The following is a 17,025-nucleotide window of genomic DNA, read 5'->3' as shown; positions in this document are numbered from 1 at the left end:
AAATATATAAGTGATGAGTGCTTACGTCAGCTCTTGGCCAGTTTTCCCAGACTTGTACCATGGAGTCATACAGTAAAATATTTTCTCGTGGAGAAAAAGCCAGGTCTGAAGGGAAGCCATATTTATCTATCTGAAATACCAGAAAAAGGAAAGCAGAGAGGATTTATGGTGGGGGGGGGGAGTTCCCTCTTCATCTTCTCTTCAGTGCGCAACTATTTCCCATCTTGTTCTACATTGCCCTTCCTTAGGTTCTTGTGTTGCAGTAGCCATTCTTGAGAGATAGAAAGACAGGATAGAATTTGTCTTCGTACATGAATGCTGCAAAAATGACACAGTATGATTTCTTCTACAGGAGCTCAAGCCCTGTTTCTGCATCACCTCTGTCTTTTTTTAACCTGGGCAGCGAAACCGGTTTCCTTGCAAGATGTCATGAAGGTATGTTTTCTTAATAATTTTATAGCTCATTTCAAAAATTGTTTTGTTTACTATACCATTAAACTTACATGGTCCACAGTTAGGGCAGCACATGGGTGATAGTGATGAATTTTGAAGTCATTGTTCTTTAGGGAACACACATATTTTTCCAGATCATTGTATCTCTCTCCATAAAGCACTGTAAACAGAATAGTAAGTTTTTAAATCTAAAGCAAGTTATCTAATAATAGTTTAAAACTAAAACCAAAAGGCCACCATTTTCAAACTTGAATACCTAAACTTACGCATCTAAGCAAATGGTCTTATTGTCAAAGGTGATAAGCACCTTCAGTTATCATTGACGTCAGTGGTAGTTGTGGGTACTCAGAGCCTTTGAAAAATCTCATTTTATTAAACACTCACATTTGCTGATTTTCACCATATGCTTTTTAAAAATCAGATATAAAGGACTAATCTGTTTTTTTTTAATGTTGCATTCTGATACATACCCAATTTAACTTTATATGATTTATTTACTGTCTTGATATTCTTTTGTTTTTTAGTTCCTTTCTTGGTAGTTGAAGAAGATCCAAGGTTTTCTTCTCTAACACTTTCAACATGCTGCCAATACCTCTTTACTGACTGTAGCCACCTAAACAAAAAATAATGTATTTTGTTGGAAAAGTAGTGCATGTAACATACATGCACAAACGATTCCTTTTTTGATATTCTGATAAACCATTGTTAACTCTTCAAACTAGCAAAAGCAAACTGCAGACTTCTCTGATACTCTGGAAATACTATGAAAAATATCCCTTTTAGTAGAATAATACAAGAATAAGAGAACAAAAGACATTGTGTCATTATGGAATAAATTCTTCCCTTTTAAACTCCTCAGATATGAGGAAATCCTTGAATGTAGTAGAACTGATGCAATTTCACTCTGTTGGGTAGCAGGCAGTAGGAAGCCTGCAGCTAGGGTCTTAACACCTAATATAGGTTAGGACCCCAGCCCTGTAGGGCCGCCCTATGCCCTGGCAGATGGGGTCTTGGCCAGATGAGTAGGGGAAGAGGAGGAGCTAGAGATCCACAAACATACAGATCCACTAACTAAAGGCCCCTGCAGCAGCTAAGGTTATAACAGCAGCTACAGAGTAGCTCTCAAACTTCTACACGGTCTGCGATATAGCTTGTTTGTCTTCCTTGACCCAGATGGACCTCTTGGTTTATGCATTAGGTTCAAGGATTGAACCTATATAAATGCAAGTCACCTAAATCATCCCCTTCCATGACACAGCCCACAGAATGTGGAAAGTAATTCCAGAAACTATATACAGTGAACTGTGCTGAATTCCCTTCTTATTGTCTCCTGGTGAAAAACTCTGTGGGACTGCAGAGGGGGCAGGGTATGCAGCCCAAGATCATGTAAATTGCTTGATAGCAATTTAAGGCCCTAAAGATGTGTCTTCAAAATACACAGAGATTAAAAAAAATAAAGCAATTCAAATCAAATGAAGCAACTCATTTTGCATTTTCAAGAAAATAAAGCATTATATTTACTCAGTAAGATGTTTTGGGTTACTAATAGTTGCAGAGAGAGCCAAAAATGGACATCGAATCATAACTAGAAGGTGCTCCCAAACTTCTGCTCCAATTTCACCACCAAGACAATGGACCTGTTATTGGACATAATATTCACTTTTAAAAATGGATGTTTCACATTAGAGAAAAACCTCAATTTTTTACTTTCTATACTGTACAGTAGATTTACAATATTTTCCCCACTGTCCTGCCAATTTTCCAAGTCCTAACAAAGTAAATTAGACTCTTCCAGCACACCGCAGCAGGTTGCACTTCCATAAAGTTCTCCGAGATAAATATTTACTATTTAGAGAGAGGGTGTGATGCTGGCAAACCAGGTCAGATTGGGGCCATAGGCTAATTTGCTTGTGTATTAGTATAGATCAAAGTGAGTAATATATATGTGTGTATTCAGATGTTTAAACTTCATGAAAACTAATGTAACGTTACTTGTATTGTTTTCACTTATCTGTTCCTGTTATAATATAATGGCAAACATTTAGATGGTGTATACCCTGTGATTAAATAACCCATCAGAGAAATCTTGTGAAATGCTAATGAAGGACTTAAGGAATTTGCGAATTCCACAGCAAATGGCCATTGTGGTAATGACCTGAGGTCAGAGACTCAAAGTGGATTCCACACTCATCCTTATCAAAAGAAAAACCCATGTGAGTAGAGACACTGTCAGCTTGCTTTCTGTGTGAAGATATTATAAATATGGATTCAAAGAAAGATCCTTTACTCTGGACTGTTTGGATTCTAACGGTAGAATAACTGAATGAGAAGACAGTGATCCCCAGAGTTATTCTGGCTAGCCTCTTGGGGTAGCTGAAAGGTTTTGGGAAACTGGCAGATTACTGCATCTCTGCTACAATTTGCACTGACAAACTGTGACTTACCTGCTAATATATTTTCTCTGCTTTAAGCTCTCAATACCTCTCATTTTCTTTTCTTAGCTAATAAACCTATAGTTAGTTTGCTATGGAACTGGCTGCCAGAATTGTCTTTGGTGTCAGATCTGGAGTACCAATTGATTTGGGGTAAGTGGCTGGTCTACCAGGACTGGGAGAAACCTGATGCAGTGTGATTTGTGGTTAAAGTGACCATTATCACAAAGCCCAGTTTGTCTGGATAGCAAGATAGATTGGAGAGTCTAAGGGGGTACTGTCTGTGGCTCCATGGTAAGACTGGTATAGTGATCCAGGAATTCACATTTATTACTGATTTGGTGAAATCCGCTTATAGAACATACCACCAGTTTTGGGATGTCTGCCCTTGTTTTCTGACAGTCTGCCCTGAAGTAGGCACTCACAGTTGTGAGCCATTCCAGATAGCATGACACAGCATGCTCCTGATTCCCCTGTGAGTAGAACCCTAGTCCATGTGAAAGAAGATAGCTCAATATTGCACTTGAAAACATCCCTCATAACTGAATCGCAAATGGCATTTGCTTTAGACGTGGAGAGAAAAAAATTCCGGTGTTTCAGACCAGCTAACAGGAGACTTTAAAAAAGGGTGATAGTACCAAAAGAAAAAGGTACACAGACAGCTAACTAAGTACCATTGGAAGAGGAAGTGGTGCTTGTTTTTTTTTGCTTTTTTTTTAAATAGAATATGTGCATATAAACATGCCAAACTCACTTAGCTCCTGACATTTTAATTAAATACCCTTTAATAATTCCAATAGAAGCAAAGAAGGACAGTAGAAATCTACCTCATCAAATATAACATATCTGATCCTTTTGGCCCATTGCTGGCGGTGAGGTGACAGCAGCAAGATTTCTAAGCATTGAGGCACCGTCACTAGTACCTGAAAAAATGTTTGCAGCCCATTAGTTTGAAACCTGCTGACATGACATTATTATAAGACATAGTTTTTATAATGTAAATAAACATTTTTTATTTTCAGTGAATAACAGTTAGAGGTGGCTGATTCCTCTAAGGTTGAGAATCTGGATATGTCTAAGATAAGCATCCAAAATTTCAGATAATCTAAATATTAGCCGAACTAGCCAAACCATTATAAACCCTATTCACTTTCTTCTTAAGTTCTTCTTCTAATAGATTTCTCACCAAAAAAGAGAATACTCACCTGCTACAGGGGTAACTTAACACTTAGGGGCCAAAAAGCTCCAGATTGCAGAGTACACAGTCCCACAGTACAAATTGCCATTCTTGAACACTATATTAATCTTCTCTAACAAGAACCAAAATTCAATTACTCTTTTGTGCCAGGAATTAATTACTACGTTTAGAAAGTAAGCTAACCTGGTGATGACACTTAATGCACTTATATTTTAAATACAAGACATAGATTTAGTTTAGAAAATAGTTCAAGATCCCAGACTCTGCAGCTGATAGGAGGAGATCCATAGACAGCCAAATCAGGGTTGGCTGTAGTGCAGGGAGGAGATAAAATGGGGCCCAGCTGGTATCCCCTCTTCCCTCAGCATCCTCCTACATCCAGAACTGTGCAGGGGATACACACACACCCATTTTGGGAAATTAGAGCCCAGGTGCCACCTTCCCTTCCCCTTGGGGAAAAACTGCAGAGAGGAACCCATTAGAGACTCCAGTTGGTAGGAGCAGCTGCAGAAATAGCAGTACTAAATTAAGCTGCTTATGTGCTTTATTCCTTGAGAGAGAGGTGAAACTGAGAACATACTTGTTAAAAAAAAGGACGGGATGGTTTTCAGGATCGTTAACTTCAGTTATTACCCACTGATCTAGAAAACTGGCAAGTAAGCAAACCAGTTTGTTGTACACACAAGATCTATCATCTCTATTGGAACTTCATGTAAAATGAAGTGAGATTCAAACATCAGGAAAGGTCTGTTTGTGAAGATTTCTACAGTATTAGAATTTTCTTCTGTTATATTCTGATGTCTTTGGAAGTTCATAGTTTAAAAAAAGTACCATGATGAACTTTCTGAGATGCAGTCTACCAGAAGTTCAAACTTTGCTATTTAAATAAAGAAATGTATCATATAATAACAAATCTGAAATAACAGAGTATACCTGACAGTTCAGAGCATCATGGCGGTAATCTCTCGTGAAAACACCACATACTACCATGCCATCAGGCAATGTTTTGTTAAATCGATTATAAACAGTTGCCCACACTTGGTTAACAAGAGCCTGATGATTAAAGAAAAGCAACACATCAGTAACACGTCAACACAATTTAGACAGCTAAGAAAATAAAAATTATAAACAAATAGGCTATTTCACCATTATATTACTCCAACTTTATATCAGTGTAAATACATTAAAGTCAATCCTGAATGCAAATTACAGTGAATATTTATTACCAAGTTTTATAATAGACGCAGACACAGCATGTGCAATAAAACTGCAAACATCATACTAAAAATCGTGTCAGGTGTAAGAAAACAAGACAATATCAAATAAGCTAAATTCTGCTGTCCTTGCATAGGCAGAGTTCACTGATTTCAACATTGAATAGAAGCTTAAGGTTTTAACTCACTTGGGCCAGATCCTCAGGAGGTGTGAAACACTAACTCCAGCAAAGTTAATGTAGTTGAGGTTTTGAGGATTTGACTGAAATATGTTTTATTTTGCTGTAAATCACTTTTCATTAAACTATGCCTTGTACGCATTTAAGCCATACCTTTGTTGGAGCAACATACACAACCACCCCCTCGTTACTTTCTTTCAGAATTTTCTCCATGCAGTAGTAAGAGGCATATGTTTTCCCTGATGAGGTAGGGGCTACAATCACTGCAGATTCATTATTATCTACAATGTCAAGAAGGTCTCGCTGCAGATAAAAAGTGACATGGATTGTATGTCAAGACAATATCTATTTTGTACAGTTATGATACAGTTAAACCCATTTCAGTTCACCAGCACACAATCATCTTTTTTCTTGACCACTGCATAATTCTATGCTGCACTGCTATAGAAAAAACGTTTCACTCCAGTGCCTTCTTCCCTAAGGCCATGCTTCCAAATAGACCTCTGTCTCATCCCAATAGGGGCCTTCTCCTTCTGAACAAACTCCTCCTGCTCCATACCCAAAGAGTCTTGTGGAGAGATAACAGAGTAGGACTTAGAACTACAGGCAAGGAGCATATGGTCATGTCTTGCTTCTCAGTAGTGGACCTTCTTTGGGTGCATGGAGAGATTAGTGAAAAGTTGGAGTAGCATGCTCATTGCTGTTGTGATTTCTCCTCCAGATGGTGAGATTCTGGAATGTCAGTCTTGCCTCAGATGACTTGTGGTCCCAAAAAGAGAGGCTTCTTGGCCGTACTATTTATTCTTATGGGGTATTAAGCTTGCTTGCTCTGCCTTATGGCACCTCTCTTCAAAGCATTTGGAAAATCAGATGCAAGGCTGACTTTGAAGCCCTTCAGCTCAGTCCAGTTAGGTTTGAATTGGGTCATCATTAATGAGCATCAACTTGGAAAAAAAATCTTGCTTAAGCCAGCAATTTAAAAAGTATTATTTATTTTCCATGGCATAGGGACTGTTAGTCTATAAGCCCCCAAAATATAAATATCTAGACACATAAAACCACTTTCAAGGAACCTGATGAGATCTTATCTGGGTCAATTTTTTTAAGACCCTGTGTCACCAGTTTATGGAAAATTCAATGTAAAATCCCGATACACATAAATAATAGGTAAAACCCTGTCACAAAAAAAGCAAGCAAACAAAAATACAACATTTATTCATCAGCAAATCATAAATAAACTCAGATTTATGGATAAATTTCATCATCTCCACTTTCTCCTCTACCAATCTACAAACAGACGAGGTAATTACAATAAACTTTCCTTTTCTAGAACTGGACTGGAGATCAGACAGCTTATTCTGAAATCTAAATCTGGATTTTAAAAAGTTACTTGAAAGCTAATCAAGAAGAAAACTATTTCAAATATGAAAGTTTATATTTTATAGAAGGTCTGTATATTTACATAAGCTATTCTCCTAGCACAACCCTCCCACCAACTGTAGGTGAAAATTGAGGTTCCTGAAAATTAAGTTGCCCAAATCAGCTTTTCAAAGAGGCTGTGAACAGCTGTAGAATTTTCTGTTGCATTTTAATATTGGCTCTTCTAACAATGATTACCTGAGAAAACAGTAGGTCAAATTTCACAGTATACGGTATTACCTGCCATGTATCAGGAATAAAATACTGGATCCTGGGATCTCGATCTGTTCTCTCTTCTCGTAACAGGCAATGACCCATATACTGTAGCTGAAACCGAGCTGCTCCCATGCCAACAGCATATTTAGAAATCTTTGCCTTCGTCTCTTTTCTGTCATCCTCTGGAATCTGTAAATATTTAGAATTTTTGACGCAGCTTGTTTGTTTATAGTATCATAATTAATTTTTTTTTCACTTCTCGGTGGAGAAGCAATATTATATCTAGCTATTTACTTCCTACAATCAAGAAAGTGATTTATTTAAAATATGTTAAGTTTTCTTGTTCCAATTAAGCATCAAATTATTATGGTTTCACAATAGCAAGAAGTTAAGAAATCTGCAGGTGATGGCAGGATCAGGACCTTAAACAATAGCATTAAGAAGCCTCGAAACTCCTCTGGCCATTGTTTGGTGTTGATGGTAATGAAGAGTTCAGGAGGTGGTAAAAATAGTGCTGAGTGCAAGAGGCACCCAGCACCACACAGGAACAGGTCATTACTCAGACAATACATGGGATTACAGTCTAGACCTAGCAGTGATGTTCCAGATATTATAACATGGAACCAGGGTTAAATAATTTAAATTATAATAGTTTCTAAATTTTGTTTTAAAAGTTTAACTTGTTTCTTATAAAATGTTGCTCCCCTTCTTACTCCTCCTTTTCTAGCCTTTAGTTTTATTACAGAGGGAGCCCGTAGCAAGTCCTATATTTAGGTGGCCTAACACTTCCCTTTACAAAAGATTCTTGTGACAGTTTCTTTGAGAATCTCTAACACCTGCATTGTTTACGGTAGGCTTTGATATTATTATATGTATTATAGGGTGAGCTATTAAAGAGAAAAAGTGCTTTTTCTTGCCGATTAAGTTTCATTCATCTTTTACTGAGATATAATGTGTTAAAAATCACCATTTCCCTTTTCTCATTTTTGTTGCTCAGGAAAATTTTGTCAGCCTGCCAGAATAATAACTAAACATGAACATTCTAAGTGGGGTAGCCACTAAAGCATCTGAGTGCTTCTGGAGCAGCTGTTGGAGATGAAGAGAGCCAGGCTGCACTGCTCCTTCGAGACCTAGCATGTAGCCTGCCTACATACCACCTGGTAGGGAATGTAGGGGGAGAGGAAACACCAAACTGAGCTGTCTCACCTATAAGCCCCCTAGTCCTAGCCCCTGACTCTTGCAGTCCATCCTCTCTGAAGATAGGAACTGGGGCAAGAGCTTCTCCCACTCCTGGGTAGAGGAGGGAATGAGAGAGAGAAAGATATCAAGCCGAACTCCCGCCATGATCACTCCTGGAACCAGCGATCCAACCTCTCTCTGAGATAACTGCCTTCTCCAACTGCCAGCTAATATTATTCCTGTAGGTTAGGTGGTAGAAGTATGCTGCAATGCTGAAAGTTCAGAGTGTGAACCGATGATGCACAATGGTGTGCTTGTTCCAGTTGCACATAATTTGTTCTTACCTTTTTCTTTAAAAACACACTTAGGAAATAATATTTTAAAAATCAAACTGTGTTAAAACAACATTATGCAGGTGGCAAAATAGCACTCGAAAGTAGGAAATGACAGATTTACAGTTGCTTGTGCGATCTTAATTTGGCCCTATTGTTCATATATTGCACAATGTAGCCTCTACATGATCACATATTTTTTTCCTCACAGGGCCTCTGCCTTACTTAGTTGCACAAGATATACATAAAACGGGGGCCAAAATAAAATTGCATGGGCAATCATAAATCTGGTATCTCCTATATTTCAAGTGCTTGACTTTGCAATCTAAATAATTTTCTTTTAACATAGTTTTTTTGTATGCAATTGTAGATATTTTGAAAAAAAATACAAATCGTATGAAAAAAACTATAGCAGAGATTAAGTTATATGCATGTAGAATAGTACAGTTGTTATACAGACATTACCTGGGAAGATTCTAAAGTACATGCTAAATTGTCAAATCCAAAATATCTAAGACATCTGACAATCTTTTGATAATCTGTCTTCTCCATTAAATCTTTATATTTTTCCAGCAGGGAATGAATTCTTCTCATTACTTCAACAGCTGCATTTATATCTTTCACTCTCTTTCCTTGAAAAATAAAATATTCAGCTATATTTATAATCTCATTAAGTATTTTTAATTTTAAAAATATTTTTTGTCCATTTGAGAAGTGGTAGAACCCTCCACACAAGAGCCAAATGTTCTTCACAGCTGCACAGGCTCTATACAAAGAAGGAAGGTCTCAGATCTTGGGCTCCAGCTTGTGCCCAAACATCAACACTACAATTTTTAGTCCCGCAGCCTGAGACCCGCAAGCCCGAGTCAGCTGACCCAGGCCAGTCCTGGGTGTGCTGCAGCTCTTTTATTGCAGTGTAGTTGTATCCTATGGGACCATGTGCAATTACTTTGATTTTGATGTCAGCTTGGAAAGCCCTGCATCAGCAAGCTCCCAATAAAAGCCATCAACATAAAACCTAATTGTAGAGATTTTCTGGGATGCAACAGGATGAAAATGACTAGCCAAGAAGCAGTGCTACCAAGGGTTACTGTTGCAGATAGTTTATGATTTATCTTAATCCCAGGCTGTGTGATGAGGGACACATCCAAAATAGTTCAGCTCTATGGACCTTCAGGACATGTTGCAAGACCCACCTCTTCCCACATTTTTATGCAAATATATGTGAACTGATGGCTGAGATTTGGGCATTGAGAGCTGGGATCTATGGCTAGAGTGTTATCTTTTTTCAAGGGATCGACTCGGGGAGGAAACTACATTTATTTCTGTTTGTATTTCTTGGCTTGTCTAGAGCTCTGGATAGGTGCATTTAAATGTTATGTATAAATCAAAATGCACGAAATAATAAATATGCTTGGATGCTTTACACATCAGCCTCCTTTCATGGCCAGTGCATGTAGATGGTGGTTTGGACTTTTTTAAAAATCCTTTTCTGTTTACACCTCATTGCCATTTTAGAACATGTGTATTGCTTTAAAAATATATTCTTCTGGTGTCCATTTCTTGCATTAAATGACAGGTGGATATGATATTGCAGTGTATTTGGACCTTAGCATCCACACCATGGGATGGGAGAATGGGAGCTGGAGAGTGGAGGACAGGGTTCTGACACTTTGGTTTGATGTTACCATAAACACAGGTGTTTTCCATGATGATCCTCTAAAAATTTTGGTATTCTTCCTTTTCTCCTGTCACTTACTACACCAGCATTGCCAGCTTTTACAAACTGATCATGAAAATCATTGTTTGGGTCCTGGTTGCATGTAGTTTCACAATGGCTTGAAAAGTTCCAGCCATCACACCATTAGCGTAGTAAATGATATGCTAAACTACACGGCCACACAATATGAGTTCTAGTCCCAGCTATTACACTGAAAATATTTCTGTACCTTTGCAATCCTTACTGTGAACCAACGCTTTGTACACTGGGTGGTTATTATCATTCATGCATTAAACAGAAAAAGTAACAGAGATTGCACAAGAGCATTTCAGAGAGAGCTGGAATTAGAATCCAGGTTACTACTATATCACTACTACAAGTGACCCAGATCACTACTATATAATAGAGACAAAGCTCTTCTACTTTGCCACATAGTCTTTTAAAAGTGATATACCAAATTAGGTGTTTGTCTAAACTCTCCCTCGTTATTAATGCAGTGTGCTCTCTGTCAGCCTTTAGCACAGGTGTTGGCAACCTTTCAGAAGTGGTGTGCTGAGTCTTCATTTATTCACTCTAATTTAAGGTTACGCGTGCCAATAATACATTTTAACATTTTTTAAAGGTCTCTTTCTATAAGTCTATAATATATAACTAAACTATTGTTATATGTAGAGCAAATAAGGTTTCAAAATGTTTAAGCTTCATTTAAAATTAAATTAAAATGCAGAGCCCCCCAGATTGGTGGCCAGGACCCGGGTAGTGTGAGCGTCACTGAAAATTAGCTCACGTGCCGCCTTCGGCACCCATGCCATAGGTTGCCTACCCCTGCTTTACCAGTTGCCTACGTACACCTCTACCGTGATATAACGCTGTCCTCAGGAGCCAAAAAATCTTATCGTGTTATAGGTGAAACCACGTTATATCAAACTTGCTTTGATCCACCAGAGTGCACAGTCCCCCCTGCCCCCAGGAGCACTGCTTTACCACTTTATATTCGAATTTGTGTTATATCAGGTCGCGTTATATCAAGGTAGAGGTGTATTTAAATTTACTACTCAGCTATAAGGTGCTAAGACAGTGGTTCTCAAGCTTTAGTATGGTGACCCCTTTCAGATAGCAAGCCTCTGAATGTGACCACCCACCCCCTTATAAATTAACACATTTTAATATATTTAACAGCATTATAAATTCTGGAGGCAAAGCAGGTTTGGGGGGAGGCTGACAGCTTGCAACCTCCCCATGTAATAACCTTGTGACCCCTGAGGGGTCCCTACTCCCCATGGTTCTTTAGGTCAAATTATAGTGGCTCCTGCTTTTTACTGAGGTCCCAGTATCAGTCCCCACAAACGACATACACGGGAGTGGTGTTACATTTAGCTTTGTTGCCTGTAATTATTACATCACAATCTGCTCCAAGAACCAAGGAGAGAAACCAAAAATCTAGATGTTCAGTATTCTGTGTGGTCTTACAAAACTGGTAAGATATGTGTTGTGCCTCCCTGTATGGGCTGGGCAATAGAGAGGATAACTTTATGCTAATTCTCACTGATTGCATCTATACCTGAAATGGAAGAGGTGTTGGATGTGTGGGATCAAACTCTGTTGATGACAGTGAAAAACAATATACATGCTTGTATAAAAGTTAGTGTAAGTACCTACTGTACTTGTCAGAATGATTTTGTATTGCAAAACATATTTAGAAGTGAATGTGGAAGTTGTGTTCATATTTGTTTTGCACTTTGACCTGTGTTCTTTCTTCAGGAATTTAAGAGATTTCTTAGTTGGACTGTGTAATTTGCATGTACTGTAGTTGTATATGATTAGTTTTTTATTTGTGTAATTCATCAATAAATAGGACTGATGGGTTCTTTATTATAGTATAAATGTACTTTGCCGGAGAGTGCCAAAATGTCTCTTTTTCTATGAATTACCTTAAAATGGAAAACTAATGGCAAAATCAAAGACTTTGTGGCTGATTTTCCCTTTGATTCTCAGACTCTGGCATAAGATATTTCAATATATATGCCATGAAATATTCCACTTTATAACACAGACCCCAGATATACAGATTACTGTGAAACTCAGTCTTGCTCTACTTTGCATAAAAACAACAAGGAGTCCGGTGGCACCTTAAAGACTAACAGATTTATTTGGGCATAAGCTTTTGTGGGTAAAAAACCTCACTTCTTCAGCTGCATCCCACGAAAGCTTATGCCTAAATAAATCTGTTAGTCCACTGGACTCCCTGTTGTTTTTGTGGATACAGACTAACACGGTTACCCCGATTCTTTACTTTGCATAGAATTCCACAGACCTGATATGGTACACAAAACCTCAAAACTGATACAATTCCTTTGTGTCATTATCCGACTGGAAGCAGCAGCCAATTAATGATTCTTTGCCCTGTGTTACAAAACTGATTTAACAAAGTCTGTAATACCTTGATTATGGAAAACTATTACAGTACACAAATGAAACCAAAATGATGAGTTAAGATACCAATGGCAGGTACATACTCCCTGGATACTCCAGTTGCATATATTTCTTGTGCTGGAGGCATGTGGGTGACAGGCAGGATCCTCTGCACTTCTCTCTCCTGAACACTTATACCAGCTAGCCATGTGCTCTTAAAATAAAAACCCAATAGCACTACAACAGGTAACGTTTATTAGGATTTTCTTCTGCAATCTTGCTACAACTAAATGATGACTGCCAACCCCTTCAAAAAAGACCCAAGTATACTTTCACATACCTTGGTCTTTGCATTGTTCTATCCACACTTCAAAGCAAGTATTCAGTCCTGCCATTTCTGCAGTATATTTCACAGAATTGCTTTGACACTTCTTGAGAAAATCCTCTAGTTTTCTTATTCCCGAGTTAAAATTCTCATGTATTAGTTTTTCAATGGAAAGAGCATCCCATTGTTTCTGTTCTTTTCTTTCCTCTTCAGCTTTCATTCTCTTTTGGTTTTCCTCAATAATTATTTCTGCTTTAGTCTTCTGCCAATAAAATAAATATACTACATACATAAAACGTTACACTTTTGTGAAATTTTAAAGAACATATGCTAATGTCTTATAAGTAATCTAATGTAACAAAGATTGATGTGTGAGCACCACTAAGTAACTCTGCTTAAAAATAGTTATTGCTCATTATTCACCTATAAATTGGCTTTTATATAAAACATCTTCAAAATAAATCAGTAGTCAGTGGACTAATGGAATTTCATGATTTTTTATTCTGGTTACTCAATATATCTTGTGATATTGTCAATAACTTTATCTGATGGGTATTTTCTTCACATTATGTCACAATTATGATTTTTAAAGTTATTTTAAGAGTTAATATACATGGATAAATACTAGTGTTTCAGTTGCCTTAAACACCAAACACACTGCTTGATTCACAGCTGTTTTGTAATTTATGTACTTATTTATTTGTATTGCAATATCATCTAGAGGCCCTGATCCTGGATTTGGAACCACATTTTTCTAGCCTGTGTGTGTGTGTGTGTGTGTGTGTGTGTGTATCTATATATATATATATCTGAAAGATGACCCCTGCCTTAAATAATTTGCAATCTAAGAATGTTTCCATTGAAGGAAAGTGAATGTAATGCTAATAGATCAGAATAGTAATATATTACACCCATTTTTCACAGGTGTAGAAAACTATGCAAGGTGCAAGGCAATAAAATCGCACCACTATTGCCATCTTCCAGCAGTAGACAACAGGATTGCTCTTGTGTGTAAAGTACTACTCAATGCAAAGATAGCAGATTCAGGCTCCAAAGTAGCAAGTCAGGGCAAAGAAGAGAAGTCGACATTTTTACTTTGCTGTCTCTGAACTGTATTTGATTACAAACTATGTCATTCATTTTTAGATATAAATTTACCTGCACTCATCACAATCTGAGTCTTAGTGCACTTTTTGTTACTGCAGAGATTACAAAACTAGGTCCTGTGGGTAATCTTGGCCCCAGTGAAGGCAATGGGAGTTTCTCTATTGGCTTTGTGGAACCAGAATTTCACCTGAAGTTATTATTTAAAGATAAATGGGCTTAGTTCCACTGAAATCAGTGCAACTACATATTAGTAAATATTTGATTGTTTGGAAAGAAAAGACCAGTCTTTGTTCAATGCTGAAAATGTTGAATTCTATCTGCAGGCTGCACAAGTTCTTCATTGTAGGTAGGTATGCCTCACAGGCCTACTGACCACTAAATAAACATGTACAGATGAGCACTCTTAACACCTTGCCATATGACATCCTCCCCACCCCTGTGCCTGCGACTCTTTCCAACTCTGCTACTAAATATTTTTTAAAGCAATAGTATCTTATTCATTTATTTAGTCATTCACACTTTTTGCCAGCATCTATCCAGAGCTAGGGTTGCCAACTTTCTATTTGCAACACCCTTGCCCTGCCCCCACCCGAAGGCCCTGCCCCTTCTCTGAGGCCCCACCCCCATTCACTCCATCCCTCCTCCCTCCATCACTTATTCTCCCCCACCCTCGCTCACTCGCTCATTTTCACCAGGCTGGGGCAGAGGTTGCAAGAGGGGGTGAGAGCTCCAGGTGGGGTTGTAGGCTCTGGGGTGGGCCTGGAGTTGAGGGATTTGGGGTACAGAGGCAAGGATAGCGGTATGAGAGGAGATGAGAGGTGTGGGCTCCACCCAGGCAGCACTTACCTCAGGTGGTTCCCAGAAGCGGCCAGCATTTCCTGCTTCTAGGCCGTTAAAAGTCTGGTTGGCTGCCCACAGCAGGACAGGCAGGGTGCCTGCCTGGCTCCTGGGAAAAGGCTGGCATCTCCCTCTGGCTCCTAGGCATAGGGCATAGGGATGTCCACAGGGCTCCTCTGTGCTCTGCCCCTGCCTTGAGGTGCCACCCCCACAACTCCCGCTGGACATGGTTCCCAGCCAAGGGGAGCTGTGGAGCTGGCATTCAGGGCAGGGGCAACATGCAGAGCCCCTGTGGACATCCCTATGCCTTGGAGCCAGCGGGAGATGCCAGCATCTTCCCAGGAGCCAGGCAGGCACCCTGCCTGTCCTTCTGTGGGCAACCAGCCAGACTTTTAACAGCCCGGTCAGCAGTGCTGGGGTGTTCCATTTGAAAACCAGAATCTGGCAACCCTATCCAGAGATCTAGTAGCTTTACAATGTTTAGAGTAAAATCTACAACATACTAATACAATTCCAGTAGCCCACTCATATCCCTTAGCTGTTCAACCCACCTCCTCCCCAGTGTCCACTATCTACTACATTCACATTTTTTATATCAATATAGCCATCACTTTTAGTCCTGGTTGTGTGATTTAAATACTAATACTAATACTAATGTTCCCTATTGCGAGCACTTCTTGTGAGATAAATGTTAATCTGATTTGATTCTGAGGTCACCAATGGATCTATCTACCTACAGTTATAAACCTACATAGCCTTTCCAGAGAGCAGCAATTTGACAGCCAGGGCTGGCTCCAGGTTTTTTGCTGCCCCAAGCAAAAAAAATTAAAAAAGAAAAAGAAAAAGCCGGTGTGCTGAGTGCCGCCACCGAAGCAAAATAAGAAAAAAAAAATGGAGTGCCACCGCCAAAGTGCCACCCCAAAAGGCCAGAAAGCTGCCCCTTGAAAAGTGCTGCCCCAAGCATGTGCTTGGAACGCTGGTGCCTAGAGCCGGCCCTGATGGCAGTGTAAAATAATCTCTTCAATAAAACAAAAATTGGTCTTCCTTTACCGATTATTGCCTTAGTCCCTTATCCTGCAGTGATCTTTACACAAGGAGAGGGGATCTACCCAGACACAGCTCAATGCAGGATTGGGAAATCAACAGCAAAGCTCATACTGATTGCAGTGGGACCAAGATTGTGCTATTAATAAAATGGAAGGGTGAATGGAGAAATGAAGCAGGAGGGAACTCCTTCAGTAAGAAATGAGAGAAAATCTAGATGCCCTAATTACTGAAAAAATGGAAATCCCAAATCAGAACCCTTACAATGGCAGAAGAAGAATGGTAGAAATTCCTGTACTACATGGTTTAAAGCAAAATAAAAAAAATTACTACTGTGCAATATATGCATAAAACAAACATTCTGATCTTATGAAGATACTTCATGGATCTTACATGAATTTTTTTGCTGTTCTTCATGTCAGAATAAGGCTTCTTTGGAGTATCCAATTGGGTTACAATTGTTTTTGAAATGTTGCCTTCCAGTGATGATCCATAAAAGCGTAGAAAAGACTGCAACTTTTGATTGTTTCGAAGGGCCCATGGATCTTTGCACATTGCTTCAAAATACACAAATGTATGTTACAGACACATGCATGCTTTTCATAGCCCTCACCTCCTTGCCTACATACTGCCCTTCCTTTCAGTTTTTGCATTGTGAGGCATGAAGGCTTTGTCTTCCCCTGCATTTCAGAGCAGCTGCAGGGCCACAATAAAGGTATGGGCCAAGTAAGAAGTACCCAGGCTCTTTTGTAATATCATGTTCGCCAATACAGGCTTACAATATCATCACTCTAAGTCACAATTTGCCAACCTGTGGGTTGGGTGATTATGAGGAGTCCTCAGAAGGTTGTGAGTGGACAGATTCCCTCCTCTGAAGGTGCTTCAGGAGAATTCAGGAAGGAAACAGGCCAGTCCCAGGCTCAGGAGAGCTTGGGTGTGAAGCAGCAGCACTCATTGC

At 39.0% G+C, this 17,025-nt stretch overlaps 2 protein-coding genes across 2 annotated transcripts in view; one reads left to right on the top strand and one right to left on the bottom strand.

Annotated features, from left to right (window-relative positions):
- DDX60 (DExD/H-box helicase 60) overlaps nucleotides 1-17,025 on the bottom strand; it is a 71,596-nt gene that overhangs the window by 28,456 nt on the left and 26,115 nt on the right. Inside the window, exons 13-23 of the mRNA XM_030563215.1 lie at nucleotides 16,461-16,624; nucleotides 13,095-13,341; nucleotides 9,088-9,254; nucleotides 7,136-7,300; nucleotides 5,630-5,779; nucleotides 5,017-5,136; nucleotides 3,713-3,808; nucleotides 1,975-2,090; nucleotides 924-1,066; nucleotides 504-613; nucleotides 26-130 (exon numbers count right to left, since the gene is read on the bottom strand). Of these exons, the coding sequence (XP_030419075.1) occupies nucleotides 26-130; nucleotides 504-613; nucleotides 924-1,066; nucleotides 1,975-2,090; nucleotides 3,713-3,808; nucleotides 5,017-5,136; nucleotides 5,630-5,779; nucleotides 7,136-7,300; nucleotides 9,088-9,254; nucleotides 13,095-13,341; nucleotides 16,461-16,624 (1,583 nt within the window). The remainder of the gene's footprint in view (nucleotides 1-25; nucleotides 131-503; nucleotides 614-923; nucleotides 1,067-1,974; nucleotides 2,091-3,712; nucleotides 3,809-5,016; nucleotides 5,137-5,629; nucleotides 5,780-7,135; nucleotides 7,301-9,087; nucleotides 9,255-13,094; nucleotides 13,342-16,460; nucleotides 16,625-17,025) is intronic.
- LOC115651919 (serine-rich adhesin for platelets-like) overlaps nucleotides 1-17,025 on the top strand; it is a 111,496-nt gene that overhangs the window by 73,848 nt on the left and 20,623 nt on the right. The window contains exon 9 of the mRNA XM_030563216.1: nucleotides 353-435. Within this exon, the coding sequence (XP_030419076.1) occupies nucleotides 353-435 (83 nt within the window). The remainder of the gene's footprint in view (nucleotides 1-352; nucleotides 436-17,025) is intronic.

This window comes from Gopherus evgoodei, chromosome 5 (assembly GCF_007399415.2).
Source record: "Gopherus evgoodei ecotype Sinaloan lineage chromosome 5, rGopEvg1_v1.p, whole genome shotgun sequence".
NCBI classification, from domain to species: Eukaryota; Metazoa; Chordata; order Testudines; family Testudinidae; genus Gopherus; species Gopherus evgoodei.
The sequence above is the reverse complement of the archived record's forward strand: the minus strand, read 5'-3'. Positions and strand labels throughout refer to the sequence as shown.